Source organism: Chelonia mydas, chromosome 6 (assembly GCF_015237465.2).
Source record: "Chelonia mydas isolate rCheMyd1 chromosome 6, rCheMyd1.pri.v2, whole genome shotgun sequence".
Lineage (NCBI taxonomy): Eukaryota > Metazoa > Chordata > Testudines > Cheloniidae > Chelonia > Chelonia mydas.
This window is the reverse complement of record NC_051246.2, coordinates 111,478,959-111,500,164: the sequence shown is the minus strand read 5'-3', so window position 1 is coordinate 111,500,164 and position 21,206 is coordinate 111,478,959. Positions and strand designations below refer to the sequence as shown.

The 21,206-nt window shown below is 44.3% G+C and overlaps 1 protein-coding gene across 2 annotated transcripts; it reads left to right on the top strand.

Annotated features, from left to right (window-relative positions):
- Window positions 1-1,047: 1,047 nt before the first annotated feature.
- HSP90AA1 (heat shock protein 90 alpha family class A member 1) lies at window positions 1,048-12,614 on the top strand. 2 transcript variants are annotated; one of them, XM_007062893.3, is made up of 11 exons: window positions 1,048-1,288; window positions 3,220-3,378; window positions 3,465-3,831; window positions 4,491-4,624; window positions 5,897-6,205; window positions 6,949-7,114; window positions 8,091-8,281; window positions 8,438-8,585; window positions 10,215-10,483; window positions 11,296-11,629; window positions 11,863-12,614. In XM_007062893.3, the coding sequence occupies exons 2-11, from the start codon at window positions 3,220-3,222 to the stop codon at window positions 11,970-11,972; spliced, it is 2,187 nt and encodes a 728-aa protein (XP_007062955.2). In that variant the 5' UTR covers window positions 1,048-1,288; the 3' UTR covers window positions 11,973-12,614. The 2 variants fall into 2 exon arrangements, with proteins under 2 accessions (XP_007062955.2, XP_037756890.1); XM_037900962.2 differs by lacking the exon at window positions 1,048-1,288 and adding an exon at window positions 2,017-2,123 and having other exon boundaries at window positions 11,863-12,608.
- The last annotated feature ends 8,592 nt before the right edge of the window (window positions 12,615-21,206 follow it).

The following is a 21,206-nucleotide window of genomic DNA, read 5'->3' as shown; positions in this document are numbered from 1 at the left end:
GGAGGGGTAGGGTTACCAACCTTTCAGGATTGCCCTGGTCTCCAGGAATTAAAGATTCATCTTTAATTAAAGATTATGTAATGTGAGAAAAACCTCCAGGAGTACATCCAACCAAAACTGGCCATCCTAGGTGCGGGGAGGTGCCCCACAGCCGTCAGTGCAGCATGGCATGCCAGGAGGCTGCCCCAGAAACATGCAGTGCAGCGTGGCCTGTGAGGGGGTGCCCCAAGGCCACGCACTACATGTACAGGGCTGTGCAGTGCAGCGTTGTGTGGGTGGGTGGCCCAGGGCCATGCAACGAAACATGAGGGGTCGCTGCAGGGCCATGCACTATAGCCTGGGGGGAGCACCCCAGGGGCATGCGGTGAGTTTAACATGCAGGTCGTGCCTCAGACTAATGCACTGAAGTGTGGCACGGGGAGGATGTGCCCCAGGGCTGTGCACTGCAGCCTGCCATGCGTGGGGGGTAGCACCCCAAGGTCGTGCATGAAACGTGGCCTAGGGGTGCCCCAAAGCCAGGCACCATGGTATGAGGAGGGACGCCCCGGCGCCGTGCAGAGAAACGCGCAGAGAGCCTGAGGGGAAGGGCAGACGGAGGCGATGCTAACGCCCCCCCACCCCATCCCGTCTCTTGGCCGTTCTGATGCCGGGGGCGGGGGCGGGGGGGGAGTGTGTCGCTTCTAGCTACTTCTAGGACCTTCTGAGGGAAGCGGGGTGGGGGAAGGAGGAAGAGCAGGAGAGGCGGGACTTGGCAGAGAGAGACAGTCTAACGGGTCCCGCCTCCTTCTAGGACGTTCGGAGGGAGGGGATAGGCTCGGGGCGGAGTTCGGGGTTGCACAGAATGAAGTCACCTTGCGATTTGCGCAATCCGCACCCCCCTTTCCCAAGCCAACCGATGACAGTTGATCTCGCGCAAGCGCATTTCCCACCGCCGCCTTCAGAGGCGGCTGCCGGAAAGGGAGCGCGCGTGCGAACGGGGCTTCGGACGGCGCATGCGCAGTATTCCCAGCTAGCTGACAGACGAGAAACGCGTGCGCAAACCGAGGTATTTCGTCCTGGCGCATGCGCATTTGTTCCCCAGCGGCTTCCCCCTCTCGGCCCCTCCCCTCCCGTGATGAGGGTTGGAGTCGCCACCCCCGTGCCTGTCAGTGAAGGTTCCCGATGGTTCTGGAAGGAGGCGGCGCCGGCGGTATATAAGGCGGGCGGGAGGCGGCGAATATCAGTGCTGTTAGTGCGGAGAAAGAAGTACGGTTAACGGAGAGAAGCAGTTACAGCTGTCACCGCTAAGGTGAGACGCGGAGGCAGCGGTGACGGGAGGATCTATCAGAGGATGGACCTCTCAGCGGCCCCTTCCCCGGCCCGGGGGAGGCGGGTGACTTGGGCTGATGGCGGAGGTCCTTTCGCGGAGCGGAGACCGGTAGCCCTGCTCGCGGGAGAGGGGACCGGCGGCGCGTTTGCAGGGCGGTGTAAGGGGCGCAGGCAGCCCCTGCCGAAAGAGCCACCCGCAGAGCGGTGTCTGGCCTTGCGGGAAGTGACCCCCTAGGCGGCTGCTGCGGGGATTCGTGTTTGTTCTGGGGAATTGCTGGGAACGGAGAGACGCGGAGGAGACCGGCTGTGGTTTCACATGCGGAGGGGCCGGAGCAGGCTCGGAGAGCGGACCGGCTCTGGCGGTGCAAGGGCCGGCGGGCGGTGATGGGCTCGGGGACGAGGCTGGCTCACGTGCGGAAGGGGGGTGATGGAGACTGGCAGCGCGGGGGGGGGGGGTGGAGAAGGGGCTGTCGGGGGTAGCTCGTGTGGATGCGGGTGTCTAGCTGAGCAGAGAGGCGGGGACCGGCTGCGGAGGGGAGGGCGCAAGGGACTCGCTCTTGCGGCGAGTGGGGGGGAAGGCGTGGGGGGGGGAAGGCTCTGGCAGTTTCTAGAATCTGTTCCGGGCCGGAGCCTGTAGGGGGCGCTGTGCCCCATGTGTGGAGAGAGTGCGGCGCTGATACCTCCCTGGTTTCCAGCTCCACCCGCTGTAAACGATACAACGTACAGTACTCACCGCGGGGGAGGCTGGAATCTGAACTTGACCCGGTTTCGTGGTGCTTCTTACCGCGCTGTGGCTCTGGAGAAGCACATTGCTAGTAAGGTCTCCCTCTGAGCTTTAGGGGGATTCGGTTCAAGCCGGTACTGTAGCCGGTAAAACAGGGATGTGACTGTGGCACTGGGCTTCCCCAGACTGCAAAACCTGCTGTTTTGCAACTAGGAAGTAACCAGTGGATTATACCAAATTGCGCTCTCATTACGACTAATGTATAGCACCATTGCCTGGGTGAGGGGTATGAGCAAGAGAACGCCATTTTGTCTGTTAAACAGTCAGTGCGGTTGCACATACATACTTTTGGGTTGTATGAATTATCTGCCCTACAGGCTTGAGGAGACAGCTCACAATTTGTGACTGATCACTCAGTGCAAAAAAAAAAAAAAAAAAAAAAATTAGGTGGCTGCTGGAAACCATAATCAGATTGTGAGTTCTTCTTTCTGCCATTAGAAGGGTACATGTTTCGGTATGTTTTGCAAGTTATTTTCTAGTACTAAATGTTGTATAAGGTCAAACTTAAATGCTGGAATTTCAGGTTAGTCTGTAATGTTAACTTTGTATATTAAGTCCCTTGATTGGAGGGAATTGACAGTCCCTAGATGCTCTGGAAACTCATTTAGATTTTTTGACTTGTGTAAAAGTGCGTATATTTAGACAAACAAGGCAGAACATCTAGAAGCCAGTTCAGGTATTCAACGCAGTTTCACTTCTCCCTTTCTAAATGGCTCCTGCAACTCTGAGGATGAAGAATCCTGAAAGTCACGATATTGGCCTGACTCCTTAAAAATGCATGGTAGGCAATCGGGCAAATTGCTGCTGAGTTACTTAAAACTTTGTCCTCCTGAGGAGCAGAGAGTTGTGCTCATCCATCACTGCCAGGTCTTTCCAGATAAGGGTTATAAGAGTTGGAGCGTTCTTCACTGCCAGCCGGAAGAGAATACCAACTGGGATTCTCTTATTCAGTCTGATATATTTAAAATGTTATCCATGCTCTCAGTAACCCTTCTGTCCCAAAGTGGTGGTACTTGTTAAAAGAAGTTCTAGTGGTTGAACGTAAAACAGATGAATACTATGTGCTTGTTTTAAGAGTCTTTCTACAGAGCTGTCTTACAGAGCTACAACTTCACTTATTTCTACAGATGCCAGAAGCTGTGCAGACTCAAGACCAACCAATGGAGGAGGAGGTGGAGACCTTTGCCTTCCAGGCTGAAATAGCTCAGTTGATGTCTCTGATCATCAACACTTTCTATTCCAACAAGGAGATCTTCCTGAGAGAGCTGATTTCTAATTCATCAGATGTAAGTAATGGAAATAATTAAGTGACATTGCTACCTAAATGCAAGTAGTGTGTTGAGGGATCTGATAGTTGCCTCTTGTTTTGTAGGCTTTGGATAAAATCAGATATGAGAGTTTGACTGATCCAAGCAAACTAGATTCTGGAAAAGATCTGAAAATTAACCTTCTTCCCAACAAGCATGATCGCACCCTTACCATTGTGGATACTGGCATAGGGATGACTAAAGCTGACCTGGTTAACAACCTGGGTACTATTGCCAAATCTGGCACCAAAGCCTTCATGGAGGCATTGCAAGCAGGTGCTGATATTTCTATGATTGGTCAGTTTGGTGTTGGCTTCTACTCTGCCTACTTAGTTGCTGAGAAAGTAACAGTGATCACCAAGCACAATGATGATGAGCAGTATGCTTGGGAGTCTTCTGCTGGAGGATCATTCACTGTAAGACTTGATAATGGTAAGTGCTAACATTCTGTTGCACAGATAGCTCTGAAGTAGCCCCTCATTAATGTGTTTCCCCGTATTATGGAACAGTTTTGAAGATGGAACAGCAGTAGCATATGGTATCATGTAAAACGAAACTGCAGTTAAAACAACTGCTCCTCAGGGTAGTGTTTCTTAACCTCTGCTGAAAAATTAATTCACGGTTGTAAGTAAGTTACAATAATAGTGCAGCAGTGGTCCTGCATTTCTCTTCTAAAAAGGATAAGAATGTGAGGTAGCAGTTCAGATTAGAAACTTTTATTTCAGAGGATAGCTCAACTACAAAGGGAGCTGTGATTTGTTTGTATGCTGCAGGGATTGTAGTTAGGGTGCATATTTTATATTAAAGATCATGTGGTTTTAAAGGAGGGCTAATACATTATTGTAAAAGCATGAGTGCAGGTGACCTGCCTGACACAAGGAAGTAAGTATAAAATTACTATGTAGATGTGGATGTACAGGAAAGCTCTGTCCCCAAATAAATTGGGGACATAATGTGGATAATCTTAAGCATAAGGTGTTTAATTAGAATCTTACTTCTGATCAAGATGTAAAAACCTGACTAGTTAAACTAGCACCTTGCCAAACACAATTATTGATGCTTGCAGTAAAACTCTTAAATCTTTATTCTAGGGGAACCTCTGGGCCGGGGTACAAAGGTTATTTTGCATCTTAAGGAAGACCAGACAGAGTACTTGGAGGAAAGACGAATCAAGGAAATTGTGAAGAAGCACTCTCAGTTCATTGGTTATCCAATTACGCTCTTTGTAAGTGTTCAGGTTGGAATGCTAACAGTAAATTAAACTAGTAAAATTTAATCACTTCAAAATGACCACATTATAATGTTTAGTGGTACAATAGAAGGTTTAGCCATAGTATCTGAACAGTATAAAAATTTTATTCTAAAGTGATAGACAAGATTAAAAATCATTAATATACTAGTGTGTGTATTATATATAATATTTGTCTAAGAATCTCTTGCTTTTTCCTTACTTGCTGTTGGGGACTCCTGGGAATCAACAGTGCTGTCAGACCTGGTTCTCTTCATACATGGAGTCACAGAATAGAGTAAAAGATGTATAACCTAAAACATGATGGGCAGTGAGTGGCATAACACAGTACATCATTAAAGATATACTGTTAAACCTAATGGCTTCAGTAAACTTTAGCTTCATATACAGAAGTCTTCTGTTTGGAGTTTAATTTTGTTTTGGGGTTTATTTTAGCAATTTCTGATTTCTGTGTAGATGTCCAAAGACTAAGGTTTTTTTCAGGGCTTTCTCTTGGTCTATACTGTAACAAAGTAATCTCTTTGTAGTGTTCCCTACTGCACTCTAACATAGTACTGTTTCAAACCCTTAGTGTGCACCAGCAGGGTTTACATGGAACAATTAATATGCAACACATTAGTGTGCTTTAGAAATTACACCCATGTAGTCTGTATTAATGCTCTGTGTAGACAGCCCCTTTGATACAAGTAACCAGTTCTGATGTTTTTCTGATCTTTATTGGATACAAGAAGAATGAAATCTGGCTTTATCAGAGGTGTGTTGCTGTTCATCAGTTGAAACTAAAAATCAGAGGCCCTCCTTACAGAGCATCCTTAAAGTGTCTTAGAATGACTTAATAAATACTTCTCCGTCTGTCTCCTTTTTTTTAAACAAGGCTTTCACCAAATAAACTTGTTTAGTTTTTTCCCAGTGCAAACCATGTCTAGCTATTCAGGATTGTGCAGCACTACTACTTTTTGATGTCTTCTCTATGCTTAAACACTGGGGTGCTAGGTAACAGAAAACCAAGTGCAATACTGTAGTTAAAAAAACAAAGGGGGAGACAATTTTATCACATTTTTACATTAAGTCTTTAATTTAGAGGTTAGGAGCAAGGGGAGAGAACTTGGTGGTTGCAGTGTATATATAGGGTATCCAGCCCAAAACAGTTGAGGACATGGGCATGCATGAAAAGCTTATTATCAGGGCCTCTAACTCGTATAACATGCTATGAAGTCAATCTTCCACTTAAATTTCTAATCTTTTTAGGTGGAAAAAGAACGGGATAAGGAAGTAAGTGATGATGAGGCCGAGGAAAAAGAAGAAGAGAAAGAGGAAAAAGAAGAAAAGACAGAAGACAAACCAGAGATTGAGGATGTTGGCTCTGATGAGGAGGAAGAAAAGAAAGATGGGGACAAAAAGAAGAAAAAGAAGATTAAGGAGAAATACATTGACCAAGAGGAGCTCAACAAAACCAAGCCAATCTGGACACGGAATCCAGATGATATCACCAATGAGGAATATGGAGAATTCTACAAAAGCCTGACCAATGATTGGGAAGACCACTTAGCAGTGAAAGTAAGTAGGACTCGTATCTGAAATCGAAATGGCTGAAAGCCCAGTAGATCCTACTTCAGTTGTGTGCTTTGGGTGTTGTCTAGGTTTGTTGTCTTAATAAAAAGATACCTAAGTACTTGAAGAGATCTCTCTGCTTGGTTGAGGGTGATGAAAGTTTCACTATATGCCTACTAAAACTGCTGTTACACTGAGTGCTACAGCAATTTTCTAATTTGAGGATATTCAGAGTTTTTTTATCACTTGATTTGTGCACATCTGAAACAAACTAGAAAGCATAGGCCTTGTAAAACCAAGTTAAGTTCTTAAACCTAATGTAAGCAGCAGCATTTCTCAGGCTCTGATCGGTAAAGTTTCTCTACAGTTAGGAATTGTCTTTGACAAAGTGAATACATGCAAAACAGACTAAATATAATGGATGGTAGGTTCTTATGGCACCATAGGAGCCCTGCCTAAAGAGAATGGGGAACCTCCTGTAGAGTTCAAATTCTACAGTAGTTGAACATGCCTTCCACTAAGACCTGCATGCTGGTGGAGACTAGGAGAACAGCTTCTGACTCTTGCTGTGCTGTTGATTGACAACCTTGATTAAGAAAGCAATGCCATTTTATTAGTGAAGATGTCAAAAATGTCTCTTAGACGTCATAGCCTCAGCTAAGTGAAGTGGCCATGAATGTCTTCCAAATACAGTAAAATGCATCAAGTTAACTTTAAAGATTCTTAAACCTTGGCTTACTTTCTTGCAGCACTTTTCTGTGGAAGGGCAGCTGGAATTCAGAGCGCTTCTATTTGTCCCAAGACGTGCACCCTTTGACTTGTTTGAGAACAGAAAGAAAAAGAATAACATTAAATTGTACGTACGCAGAGTCTTCATCATGGATAACTGTGAGGAGCTAATCCCTGAATATCTGAGTAAGTAGGCCCTTGTTTGAGAAGTAACATTCCTCTGATCACCTGTCATGTACATTGGTGGAAAAAATAGAAACACCTTTTGTGAGTCCATAAATAGTGACTAAAATGTGATTGGCTTTTTCTTTAAGATGTGAATGTGGAAGCGTAAGACAGAACAATGAAGAGGGTTGATTATCTGATTCTTGAAAGTTTCCTTTTGGAGAAAAGGAACTCTCTAAAGCAGAGGTGGGCAAACTGTGGCCCGTGGGACTGTCTTGCCTGGTCCCTGAGCTCCTGGCCGGGGAGGCTGGCCCTTGGTCCCTCCCCCGCTGCCCCCACTCTCCTGCAGCTATGCCACTGCGTGGGCAGCATGGCTTGTGCCCACACACCTCCCAGGCTTTCCAATAAGCCTGTCTGCCGCTCAGGGAGGCAGGAGGTCCTGGGGGGCAGTTAGATGGGGCAGAGGTTTGGGGGGGTGGGAGCGGGGGTGTTGGATTGGGGAAGGTCCCGGGAGGGGGGACAAGAGGGAGCAGGGGGTTGGATGGGGGGGTGGGGTCCTGGGGGGTCCCGGGTGGGGGCAGTCAGGGGACAAAGGGGGGGTGGATGGGTCAGGGGAGCTGGGGTGGGTGTGTGGATAGGGGTCAGGGACCCGGGGGGGTGGGGAGGTGGTTGGATGGGTTGGCAGTTCTGAGGGGGGCAGGAAGTGGGAGGGGGTAGATGGGGCTGGGGGCCAGCCTGTTTGCGGAGGCACATCCTTCCGTACCTGGCCCTGCATACTGTTTCGCAACGCCGCTGTGGCCCTTGGGCCAAAAAGTTTGCCCACCCCTGCTCTATTCAAAAACGCAAGCCTCTAAATTAAAATAAAATAAAATGGAAAAAAAGAAAAAACCCAAAAACCTTTTACTATGTATTTGTAATACATCTAATTTATTAAGATTATTAATCTCATTGTAAGCTTTCTCTTAGTTTGCAAGATTTGACACACACTTTCTTACAGACTTCATGCGGGGAGTGGTGGACTCTGAAGATCTGCCTCTAAATATTTCCCGTGAAATGCTGCAGCAGAGCAAGATTCTGAAAGTTATAAGAAAGAACTTGGTCAAGAAATGCTTGGAACTCTTCACTGAATTAGCAGAAGACAAGGAGAACTACAAGAAATTTTATGAGCAGTTCTCTAAAAATATTAAGGTCGGTGACCCTTTAGTATTTTAGCAAGAACTTGGTCTGTTTGCATGGTGGCTTCTATCAAGGATTTATATTAACTGCTTTTATTATTGGCACTTGCACAGTATGAGCATGTAGTTTGAAAAGGTGAGATTTTATATTTATAGGTTTTTTTTCCAGCTTGGCATACATGAAGATTCCCAAAACCGAAAGAAACTCTCAGAATTGTTGAGGTACTACACTTCTGCATCTGGTGATGAGATGGTCTCTTTGAAAGACTATTGTACTCGGATGAAGGAAAACCAGAAACACATATACTACATTACAGGTAAGTCAATTGCAACTACTTTCAGCTTTGGTGTTTAAGAGCTTCCAAATGTACTGGACCTTTGCTTGCTATCTAATGACTCAGGCAGGCACCAGAACTTGTGCCATAAGTAGATGCTTTCCAACTACTTGTCCTATCTGTTTTTTAAATAGTCTTGTTGTGGACTGGCAGTTCTTGCTCCGTAGGCTATCATACCATATGCTGTCACCACATGAACACTGCATGTTGGGATTAGTCTGTAATTGAACAAGTGAGCTAGCAATACAAAAACACGTATAACCTTTCACAAGTGAGTCTTTCTGTAACGTAGAGCTACCTTTTTAGAAGTCGTTCTTTTTTTTTAAAGCCTGTCTGAAGCAAGGTTATTCCATTTAATCCCTTAGTAGTCATACGCAGGTGAACTCCACACAACAATATCCATGCATGTTGGAAAATGTGCAAGGAGGCAAGCTACATGGTGAATATTTCTCTTCTGAGCACCTGATGGAATCAGTGACAAGTATCCATGTTCTAAATGTCATGCTTGTGTATTTTCAGTACTCATGGAGTTGACCTCTGTGGGTCTTTGTTCCCAGTCTAATGTTCAAGAATTAAGTAGCTGTCTTTTGAGAGAAGCAGTGCTGGGCACAAACAAGGTTTCTACTGGCATTTGTATGGCCCCGGTTTATACCTTGCAAACATTCCAGTCAGGAATGTCAGTGACTGCTAGGGAGCCTCTGAAATAACAGAGGCAGTCTCCATATTTTTGCTATTCCTTATCTTTTGAATTTACTTTCTTTGGGGGGGGGGAGAACTACAATGATTTCAGGTGCTGAAGTAGAAGTTCTTGGTGCAATAGTCTCAAACTTCAACTCAACACACTTAAATTGGCTTCTTATGATCCCTGTGGTACTTCACCTAGTGTTTGAGAATGTCTGTCTGAGAAATTAGAGATGTATTAAAAGTACAACATGCTAAATTCATGAGCTGTGATCTCTTCTGGAGTAGGTATTACCAATCTGCAACTGCTGTCCTTCAACCATGGATTACTAGGCCTTCATGATTAAGGGACCGGTATAGCTTATCTTTCATCCTGATAAACGCCCCGCTTTTAAGATGTTTCTATAAAAGGGCATGTGTGGCTTAGCGTCAAAATCCAAGTGGCCTTAGGCAAACAGCTTCAAGCTTCTGGATTTCATGACTGGGTTCAGAGCTGCTCAAGGATAAGGCTGAACCTGTTGAGGGAGCAAGTGCAAGCCTCTTTGCAGAGGACAAATAGGAAAGCCCAATGTCCTTTCAGGCTTGTAATGACACACGGGAAGGGAGACTCCACTTTTGTAAGCAGTCCCTCAGACAGATGGCCTCAGGGTGGCTCAGTAGTGCACTTCACAAATTACTTTGGGCACCTTAGGCTGAGATTGCAAGGCCCCTTTCCACAAGCACCAAAACAAGGTTAGCATTTTAGCCAGTCTTCAATTTCCAGTCATCTGTACAGAACAATCTGGCTGTTTGCTGCTCCATTGCTCTTCTGGGACAACTCAAGCTTACTTATATGAGAATCTCAGATACCTAGAGAAGGGACAGTTTCTATACTCATCTACTGTAGTCAGTAGTTGTGACTTAAGTTAAAAAGTGGAATTCTTCTTTCAGGTGAAACCAAAGATCAGGTAGCAAATTCTGCTTTTGTGGAACGCCTTCGCAAACATGGTCTGGAGGTAATTTACATGATTGAACCTATTGATGAGTACTGTGTGCAGCAGTTAAAGGAATTTGAAGGCAAGACCTTAGTTTCTGTAACGAAGGAGGGTTTGGAGCTTCCAGAGGATGAAGAGGAGAAAAAGAAACAGGAGGAGAAGAAGGCAAAGTTTGAAAACCTCTGCAAAATCATGAAGGACATACTTGAAAAGAAAGTGGAAAAGGTATGATGAACCTCTCACTCTTTGTAGGCAGTCTTACCCCAACTGTACATCACTCTTCTGATTAGTAAGCTCTTACAGGCTATTGTGAGGAATGGTCTAAGTGTTAACGTGACAGCCTTTAGTCAGCACTTAAGAGCTCTAGCACCACAAGTATTGCTAGTTTATCATTCCTGTCTTATATGGAACACTTTTTCACTTCTCAGGGTTAAGTGTGTGTGTTTTTAAGGCAAGGTGAAGAATGAGGAATGTGTAAAACTGTTCTGCTTAGTGTTGCTTGGCAAAAAGTATTTAATACTCCATGTCTCATCCTAAAATTACTAGCTAGGTTTTTTTAAATAAACTATATAATAATCAGGCAATCTGTGTGCCCCTTGTCCCTTTAGATGCAAAAAAGATTAAGGCATGACTCAACTACTAAGTTTTTTTTATCCAACAGTAATAACTAGCATATAGTCTATCGGTACAGTTGTTACTACTTTCTCTCACCCACCAAAAAAAATAGGGTTGGAACATCTAGTCTTTATAATCAATTTGAGTCTGTCAAGTGGTGGGAGATGCTTTGGTTTCTAATCAGGGTGAAACAAGATTAGTCAGTTAGTAGATGGTTCATTGGACTTTAAATAGTTAAGTATCTTCAAATTCCACTTTATGATGTGGATCTACAGATGTTGACTGCATCATGGGTCCTGCTGTATTTTATCACTTAGCTTATGCAGGTACTCTAAACAATTGCTGCAGTTCAGCATATCTGTAGTATCTTAAACCCTACAGAAACCACCAACTTTGTGGTAATTAATGTTTCCGCTCAACAGGTTGTGGTCTCCAACCGTTTGGTGACCTCCCCATGTTGCATTGTAACAAGTACATATGGCTGGACTGCCAATATGGAGAGGATAATGAAAGCCCAAGCACTGAGAGACAACTCCACAATGGGCTACATGGCAGCAAAGAAACACCTTGAGATAAATCCTGATCATTCCATCATTGAAACACTAAGGCAGAAAGCAGAGGCTGACAAGAATGACAAGTCAGTGAAGGATCTGGTTATTTTGTTGTATGAAACCGCACTCCTGTCCTCTGGTTTCAGTTTGGAGGATCCCCAGACACATGCTAACCGTATTTATAGAATGATCAAACTTGGTCTTGGTAAGTAAAACTATTGTATTTATAATCCTAGTTCATGTGTACATACTGTTCTTGGGAGGAATTTAATGGCTGCAGATCAACATTTTTTCTTGTCCAAATAATTGAGGGTGCAGTTGAGTAATCAGTCTTGCCTATGATATGAAGGACATAGAATTGTTTGTCCTGAACTGTAGTATTAGAGATTAATATATTTCTGGATGGTCTTAATTGTACACTTGTGCTTTTTTGTACAGGCATTGATGAAGATGATGCTGCTACGGAAGAAACTAGCCCAGCGGTTGCTGAGGAGATGCCACCACTTGAAGGAGATGATGACACTTCACGTATGGAGGAAGTGGACTAAAATAGCCAGCGAGCTTACAGAAAATTGAGGATGTCCTTGGCTAATTTGAATAAGTTATATTTTGTATATTATGAATGTTACCTGCCAAAACAATTGACACTATCTGCATTCCCTCTTTATATTTATTTTCAAAGATTGTTATACCTTATTTTTGTTACATTGCTTTTTTTAGCTAATGTGAGATAGAAATGCCATGAAGGGAATGTTTTTTTTTTTCTTGGTGCATTAACACTGTAACACCCTAGACAGGCAAGGGAGTAATTATTTTGTCTGTAAGAGCTGGTTGCAGATGGCAGGGGTTTTGGCTTATTCTTTATTGCCAGAAATATGGGAAAAGTAATTTAATGTTATGCTATCTGGATGTTTAAAAGTTGTAATCTGTTATACAGCTCCTCACTCACTAAACATGTCTGGCATACAGTACCTAGTAACTAGGTATCTAGAAGAGCTGAAATATTTGGGGAAGCTTTAACTCCCATACTCCTATGTTTCAAAGTCTTGATGTTAAAATCTGTCTTTTTATACTGTAAAAGGATTTTGGATTGCACTCTACCATAGAATAGAATCCACTGTAAATCTTGTGATTTATGCAACTCTGCATGTACAGTTCAACCTTAAAGCTGACTAAGAATAAAAGTGTTTATGAATGAATCTTATTTGTGAGGGAATGCAAGTTATTTCACTAACAGGTGTGGCAGTCATACTGATTGATGGTCTGGAAACAAGTGACTTACCTCACCTCTACATGATTTAGTGGTGTCCTGTGCATGGTCCGCTCCCCACCTTCCCCTCTTCCAAGTCCTAACTTCAACTCTCCAGTTGAGGTAATTGGTACCCAGATCCCTTTCCTCCTCCTCCTCCCCCTCCCTGCACAGCTTAGAAGCTGCAAGGGAAAAGTCATGACAACATTCCAACCAACATGGCTTCACAGACTCAAGATATACCACTAGTGCATCTCTGAGTGGGTATGGACCACGGTTACTCTGAAAACTTCAGCTGCCACACAACTTTATTTAAGCTTGGACTTAAAACAGTTAAATTGTGGGAGTCAATATCCCATCCATGGGAACAGGCCTTGTTGGCTTTCTTAAAGTGTCTGATGTCAATCATGCAGTAGGAAGGATTCCCTCACCTAAAGCAGCTGCTCAGCTTCATGCTAAACATCAACATTTAAGTGTCTAGTATAATATTGAAAAAGCTGAAATCTTTATTGGAGCTGCTGCTTCAAGGAAGTCATCTGTGCTTAACTACACTGCTGCCTGGGGAAACAAATTCTTCCCTTAAGTGGTTTTTTCTTTGTCGAGGGTAGATTCTTTCTTTTTTAAAATTAACAAACTTACAGTAGCTGAGAGGTGAACAATAGCAGTGGCAGATGCCAACTGCAGTTGCCTCCTGAATAGGGGCTGCTTTTAGCTGACAGATCAGAAAGGTATTATCAGACAACATGAGCGTCCTATGAATAAGTAGCTAAAGTTCCTTAAGTGGTCTCACAGAAATCCCTCAAGGGCTGGCAACCTAATGATGTTTTAAAACCAGAAATATATTCCTGGCCCTGAAGAGGGTACAATATAAGAGCAAAAGACACAAGTGGATTTTTGAGAGGGTGGGGGAGCCTTCAGAGGCATCTAGATGTAGTCTAAAGGTGTCAGATAAAAGTGGCTAAAGTCTCTGACAAACTGACTCCCTAAGTGTGAATATACTAATGAAGGAAGGAAAATGGACAACTTAACCTGTTGTGTGGACATAACAGTTGTGTTAAATTTCTTATCAGCTGTAGTTAACTTAGAGAAATGAGCTTTTATCTGAAAAGGTTCAGTGCTGATACCTTGCAACTACACGCAGCCTAAGCAACTATTTGTTTCTCCTTTCTCCTAGCATGACCACCAAAAAGCACAAGTAGAAGACCAAAAGGTACGTCCCCTGCCTGAAGCTACAGGAGGGGTTCTGTACACTCCCACAGTCTCTTGCTGTGCTGTGGGGAGGAGTTCAGGCCAGAGATCTTACTGGGCCCTTCATAATGCAGTCACAGTATTAGTCTGGAAAAGATTAGATCACACACCTAGGCCTCAGAGGATCAGGTTGAAGTTTTAGAACCTCCATTGTGGCTAAATATCCTGTATCCAATCTTGCAACTGTGCTCATAGAAGCTTCTTCCTCTGCTCCTAGGAAAGCCATAGACCGTTGGAATCTTTCCTTTACTTCTATTCTTTATAATCTCCCAAAACTTGGAACTTGCTGGGGAAAAAACTTAGGAATGGTCACTGATGTAACCCCAATGTATGCCAGTCACCATCTTTGATAGGAACTACTTTACCTGTAGTCTGCAACACCCAGGGGAGAGCTACATGCTAAATTGGTTCCTCTGTGGCATGTGCATGATGTTCCACTGTCTCCAGGGCTGTGGGCACTGAACAGCCTAGTGCTTCAATCAATGTTCCTGAAATGAGAGACTTGATTTGCTAGCATCCAACAATTTAGAAGTTGGAGTTTGATTGTTTCAGTTGTAACCCATGTAAATAGTATGACTAGTTGTCACTTGCTGGAGTCTAGACCAGATATAAAAATTTCATAAAACTCTGGGTTCAGTTCCTACAGATGACCTAATCCAGGTCATTAGCACAGGCACTGGGAGAAATAATCTGTGAAAACCTGCATAAATTAGTCCAAGTACTTGCAATATCAATTTAATGTATCCTTTAGAATTGTAATTTTTGAAGGTAGAGCACAACATGATCTATGTAAAGTCAAAATTAGTGAAGGAATGTGAAATCCAAGAGCATTCTACACCAACAGTTTGCCCCCATCCACTGGAAAAAGGGAAGTGGGCACAGATAAGATTAGGCTTGTCTATCTTCAACTCTGCCCCCTTCTCCCAAGGGAGAGCAATACAGGGTGGAACTGAGCCAGTCTGTCTACTTCACAGAGTAGAAAGCCCATAGCTATTTTTTCTGCCTGCTTGAGTCGATTGAATTCAGCCCTGAAGCACCATATATGCTCTTTAAAAAGGTTGAGTTAGGGGGTGGACAAGCAAATGTCAGTAGAATTTGGCAGAATAGGTGGAAAAATCAAAGGACAATCATGGAGATATGTAACCAAGTTAGGTATATATCTCCAAATTCCTATGAGCTTAGTTTCTTGGAGAGGGGTTTCAGAGACCTTTCCTACAGAGAACTGTCTCCCATGATGTACCCCTTTCCAGAACCTTATGCAGCCATGGCCATTCTCAGTTCTTTGGGGAAGTCTGGCTGCAAGGTTCTGTCTGTTCTTCAAGTGCTTGCTCATGTCCATTCCAATGTAGGTGTACCTGCACTGCTGCCCGAAAGTTTTTCCCACAGTGATAGCTGTTGGGTCAGCACTGGTGCCCCCAGGTGTTGTGCCCTAATGGCACTATATATAAGGGGCCTGCTGCCCCGCTACCCCCCTCAGTTTCTTCTTTCCACCCGTGACTGTCATTGGAAAAAATGGTTACTCCCCTTCTCGTAACTGTTGTTCTTCAAGATGTGTTGCTCATGTCCATTCCAATTAGGTGTGCATGCACCGTGTGCACGGTTGTTGGAAGGTTTTTCCCCTAGCAGCACCTATCTGGTTGGCTGTGGAGCCCCATGGAGTGGCACCTCCATGGCAGTGAATATAGTATCCTGCTGACCCTGCGGCTCTTCAGTTCCTTCTTGCCAGCTCCTCTGACAGAGGGGAAGACAGGTGGGTTTGGAATGACCACCCGTACAGGCTCAGAGCACATGAGTTCTATGGGGTTTAGCCATGAAACTTCCAAGCCGTGAGGTGAAGGGACTGGAGATCAGGGTGGTGAAGGTGACTGTGGTCTTGGGTGATCAGGTCCGGGACCAGGGGCAATTCAATTGGGGTGTCCACCAACAGCTCCAGGAGCGTGGTGTACCAGGGCTGATGAGGCCACGCCAGTGCCACCAGTATGACCGCTGCCTTGTGTCTGCAGCTCTTGAGCAGAACCTTGTGGACAAATGGGAACGGTGGGAATGCATATAACAGATGGTCCGTCCAGGAACGAAGAAACACGTCTGCAAGTGAGCCCGGACTGTGATTCCGGAAGGAGCAGAATCATGGGCATTTTCTGTTGCCGTGTGGCAAACACGTCGATCTGGGGAACTCCCCACCTCTGGAAAAACCTGTGTATCATGTCCGGGTGGATGGACCACTCGTGGTTGTGGAAGGAACTGCTGAGGTAGTCCGCCAACTTGTTCTGGGAACCTGAGAGGTAAGATGCTTCCAGGTGAATAGAGTGGGCTTTGGGGTCCCACAGCTTGAGGGCTTCCCAACATAGGGGAGAGGAATGAGCCCCACCCTGCTTGTTTATGTAAAACAGCACAGCTGTGTTGTCTGTCATGACCCCCACACACTTCCCTTGCAATTGGGCTTGGAAGGTTTGGCATGCTCATCGGACTGCCCTCAACTCCTTGATGTTGATGTGGAGTGAGAGCTTGACCTGCGACCAGAGGCCTTGTGTCTGTAGTTCTCCCGGGTGACCGCCCCATCCCATCACTGACGCATCTGTTACCAGAAACAGAGAGGGCTGGGGTTTGTCGAAGGGGACTCCCTCGCACACCTGCAGGTTGAGCCACCAGTGGAAGCACTCAAGGACTTGCACAGGAAGGGTGACCACTGTGTCCAGGCAGCCATGCCCCGAACAATAGAAGAGCCGTGGCAGGAAGCAGGAGGGGGTCTGGGGGTGGAGTGTGGGTGGGGACACACAGGCACTTTGGGTAGGCTGAGCCTTCCCCTGCCTTTGATACCCACCGCTCCAGGCCCATATCATTGGACTCGGAGGCAGAGTCCCACTATTCACGGCACAGAAGGCGCAGTGGCAGGGGCCCGCGCAATGGCCCTTCTGGACACCGGGGGCCTACCACCAAGTCCAGGGCACTCACTCTAGGGGCTCCCACTCGGTGGTATCAGAACCATGCGTGCCCCCGGCAGCCACATGTTGTCCCACCCCTCAAGGTGCTGAGACGACATGGGTGTGGGCCACACAGTTGCATCCAGATCCCGTGCCCCACCACCTGCGGTCGTCATCAAGGAGCGTGGTACCGAGCAGGATGTCTCCAGGGATCTGGAGGGCGCCCTCCTTCCCCTCTGTTGGAGTTGTCTGGAAAGAAGGAACTGAGGGTGTGGGGAGCGCGCAGCGCCCCTTATACCGCACCATGGAGGCACCATTCCAGGGGTCGCTAGGGGCACTCCTCTGCGGGTACTGCTATGGGAAAAACTTCTGACACCAGTGCACGTGGTGAGTATGCACACCTATTGTGGAATAGACATGAGCAACACGTCTCGAAGAACACCAGTTACGGAAAAGATAACTAACTTTTTTTTTGCTGTTTGAAGACTGTATGAACAGTTATGTTAATCCAAGAGATTTAATCTCACTAATTTTTGCCTAACAATTAAACACAGAATTTTAATCTTATATTTGAATATCCTGTATGTAGGTTTAATTAGATCACTGACACTGCTTAAGGTGTTCTATAGCTGAATATATCAAAACCCCTCTTCCCTTCACAGTCAAGATATCCTATTTGTACAAACAGTGATGTCACAGTCTCATCTGTGACATCACAGTCTATTGCCACAGTAATAAATCTGACATCAAAACAGATGACTTTGGTTTTTGATGACTAAGAAGATAGTTTATACAGCAAAAAGATCCTGTGTGTATATGCATTAACTAGCAGTTTTGGGAACTTGGATGGAAATAATGATTGAAAGGTAGGATTATGCATGCAAACGTTTCCTTCTTGGTGATGCTCAAATGTTTAAAATGAAGGTATTTGAATGCTTGATTTATTTCAGATGGTTTCTTAGATAATTTCTCCAAATTCTCTCATTGGCTGAAGTGGTCATTTACGAAAATTGGATGAAGCGTATTCACAAGGCTTATTATAACACAGAAGCTGAAACTATTTTTTAACTTATAAAAAACAGTAAGCTAAGAAGCCAGATAAAATGCCATCAGAACAAGAGACTCAGGGCATCTGTGAATTGTCATGACATATCTCTTGAAATCAAACATTATGCCTGTTTTGCTAATCGCCTTCTGAAACGAGGGAAGAGGGGTGAGGGGAAGGGGCTGAGGGAAGAGATAAGAAACCGTGGAGTGGAGCAGGCTGGCAGGTAGAGAAACTGTACCAATAAAGCAGGAACTCTTTGAGGCCATGGTAGATAGGATACAAGTTTCAGGGATCAGGTGGGGCTGGGTGATAGTGGCACTGGTACCACAGTTTTGGGGTGGGCAGCTATGGATGGTGCTGGGATGCAATGTCTGCAATAGGGATGTAACAGCCCCACCTCTGGGGATGTAGTGAGTAGTGAGCTCTCCCAGGCATCAGTTGCATGGGGAGTTTTAGGCTCAGGAAGAGAGAAGTGGCACAGGTAAAAGGACAGGGAGGTGATATTATCATCTCATTTCTGGAGAATAAAAGTGTGTGGGATTTGAGGATGTTCTCTGCTTTTTAGCTCTGGAAATCAAACCTTTTAAATATTTCATTAATAAAAGGCTTAAAGTAAGTGGAAGATGAACATGTTAGGCTGGCATTAAATATCCAGTGTTTGGATATTTAATTTGTTAGGAGGGCTTCTCTAACAAAACTCTTTTTCCCCCTCCTGTGTATTATACTCTTGTGATCTAATGGAGTCCACTAAAAATCCAGACTTTGTAGCGAGACTAACACATAAATACATGGTAAAATCTTTTAAAATCATTGACTCTCTCTCTCTCTCTCTTGCAAAAAATACTCCTAAAATGTATCCTCTAGTGTGTTGAGATTTAAAACTCACAACAGTGAATTGGAAAATGCTGAAGACATCTATTTCTAGTTTTCTTTACTGGTGAACTGATGACTTATGCCTTTACCTCCATGAAAGCTGGTTCAGATGTGAAGCATGAGAAGAGGGGAAGAAACCAGCTATGTTCCATTGGAATAGTAAAAATGTTGAGCAGCAGGTGGTGGCCCATGAGTGCAGATTAAAACCTTCACAGTAGCTGAACGTAGACTATGGAATGTACTCCTGCAAGAGATAAGAATTACTACAGAGCACCACTTTCAGAACTAGATGCCAAACTAATTTATTGAACTTCACTTTCCCTTCTTAAGTTCTTCCCAGATACATAAGAAAGGCCATACTGGGTCATAACAATGATCCACCTAGCCCAATATCCTGTCTCTGACAGCGTCCAGTGCCAGATGCTTCAGAGGGCATGAACAGAACAGGGCAAATTCGAGTGATCCATCCTGTCACCCAATCCCAGCTTCTGGCAGTTGGAGGTTTAGGGACACCCGGAACATGATGTTGCATCCCTAACTAGCTTGACTAATAGCCATTGATGTTCCTACCCTCCATTAATTTATCTAATTCTTTTTTGAATCCAGATAGAATTTTGGCCTTCACAACATCTCCTGGCAACAAGTTCTACAGGTTGACTGTGCATTAGGTGAAGAAGTACTTCCTTTTGTTTGTTTTAAACCGGAGGCCTATTAATTTAATCGGATGACCCCTCCTTCTTGTGTTACACGAAGGGGTAAATAACACTCTCCATATCATTCATGATTTTATAGACCTCTGTCATAGCCTCCCTTAGTTGTCTCTTTTCTAAGATGAACAGCCCCAGTCTTTTTAATCTCTCCTCATATGGCAGCTCTTCCGTACCCCTAATAATTTTTGTTGCCCTCCTCTGCACCTTTTCCAATTCTCATATATCTTTTTTGAGGTGACCAGAACATGACATCATCTGGAAGGAGGGTCCCAACTATGGGGTTGTGTGCCTCTGCTCCAGCTTGATGTTCTTCTTCCCTGAGACTTTCATACTCCTTAACAACACAGAGGCTGGCAGACTGGGGGGTGGGACTGCTCTATTGTGTCCCTGAAAGTCTCCTTTATATACCTATCTGTTTCCTTTAGCTCCTCCAGTTCAGCAACTCTGGCCTCAAGAGCCTATACTGTGACTCTAAGGGCCATGAGTTGCTTGCATCAAATGCACGCATACACCACCTGCCCACGAGGCAGGTAATCATACGTGCTGTATTCAGTGCAATAACTGGATAGCTCCCACTTTGCTCCTGGACTTCTGTCTGCATTATTTTTACTTTTGACAAAGACACACAATACACCTGTTCCTGCACAAAAAACATAAACAAAACAAAACAAAAAAAACAACAACTCCCAGACCTATAAATGAATCTAGCTGTTTTTTCTATATGCTATTTTGGGAAATACACAAATGCTATGGTAATGTGGACCATAAAAGTACCTATATATATACCATGTTCTCTAAGGTAACTAAGGGAGAGTGATATTTATAGCATTAACATGTATAATGGACCTAGAAAACTATAAAAAGCACTGGTGAGCAGTTGCACTATTTATAGACGGAGAGCCTCTCTTTTGGAAAATATTTTATATACATTTACTATTGGGGCTGGACAGGTCATAACTAAAATGCATACTGTAATTATGTAATTTACAGCATACAGCTGTAAACAGCTTTTCAACATTCAATTGATTGCTAGCATTTGGGAGAGTGGGTATAAATGATTGGCTCAAGTAAAGTCTTACTCTCTTAAAAGTGACAGCAGTATTTATTCTTATACTTGAGCTGTTTACCATGGAGATAAGATGAAAAGCTAGAAATTAGCTTCCCTTTGACAGTCTGTGTATTTTGTAGCTAGGTGTTGTTGCCTAAGTGGTTGTGAGATGCTACTGAAACCTTTCTTCATGCAGGACACCCAAAAATCTGGCCAGGGAAAGATGCAAGAAGTGTTAAAAAATGTTCAGTACAATCAGCATTCAGATATCATGGTGATGGGTACAATATCAATACTACATAAAAGTAAACCATGACTGTTGCTTTTTCGTTTGGCAACACTCTTACGGAGCTTTTCAGTGCACTTAAACTGAATTGAGACATGTTCCTTTATATTGGCTTCTAACTGCATTTGGAGGTCTTTAATTGTCACATAGAAATGTTTACAGAGATCTTGTGGCAAATACTTTATTACAGATGTTCTTGTGCATATTTCTGATGGACATACTTTCTTAAACCAGGGATGGCCTAATACTGAAGGACCTGTAGAGAAACCAAGTGACATGAAACTTCAAGTAGGTTTGTACACTTCTGCGATTTGATTATTTAGCAGCCTTGTTTAAATATTCTGACGTTAAAAAAAACCCCAATTGTTTAAACTTTTATCTAGAAGAGTCATAGGGGAA

Excerpts from the sequence above, each read along its gene's own strand:
- HSP90AA1 (XM_007062893.3), top strand. The coding sequence starts at position 3,220 with ATGCCAGAAGCTGTGCAGACTCAAGACCAACCAATGGAGGAGGAGGTG. Across the intron at positions 3,379-3,464 it reads TGATTTCTAATTCATCAGAT|GCTTTGGATAAAATCAGATA; the intron begins GTAAGTAATGGA and ends CTTGTTTTGTAG. Across the intron at positions 3,832-4,490 it reads CACTGTAAGACTTGATAATG|GGGAACCTCTGGGCCGGGGT; the intron begins GTAAGTGCTAAC and ends TCTTTATTCTAG.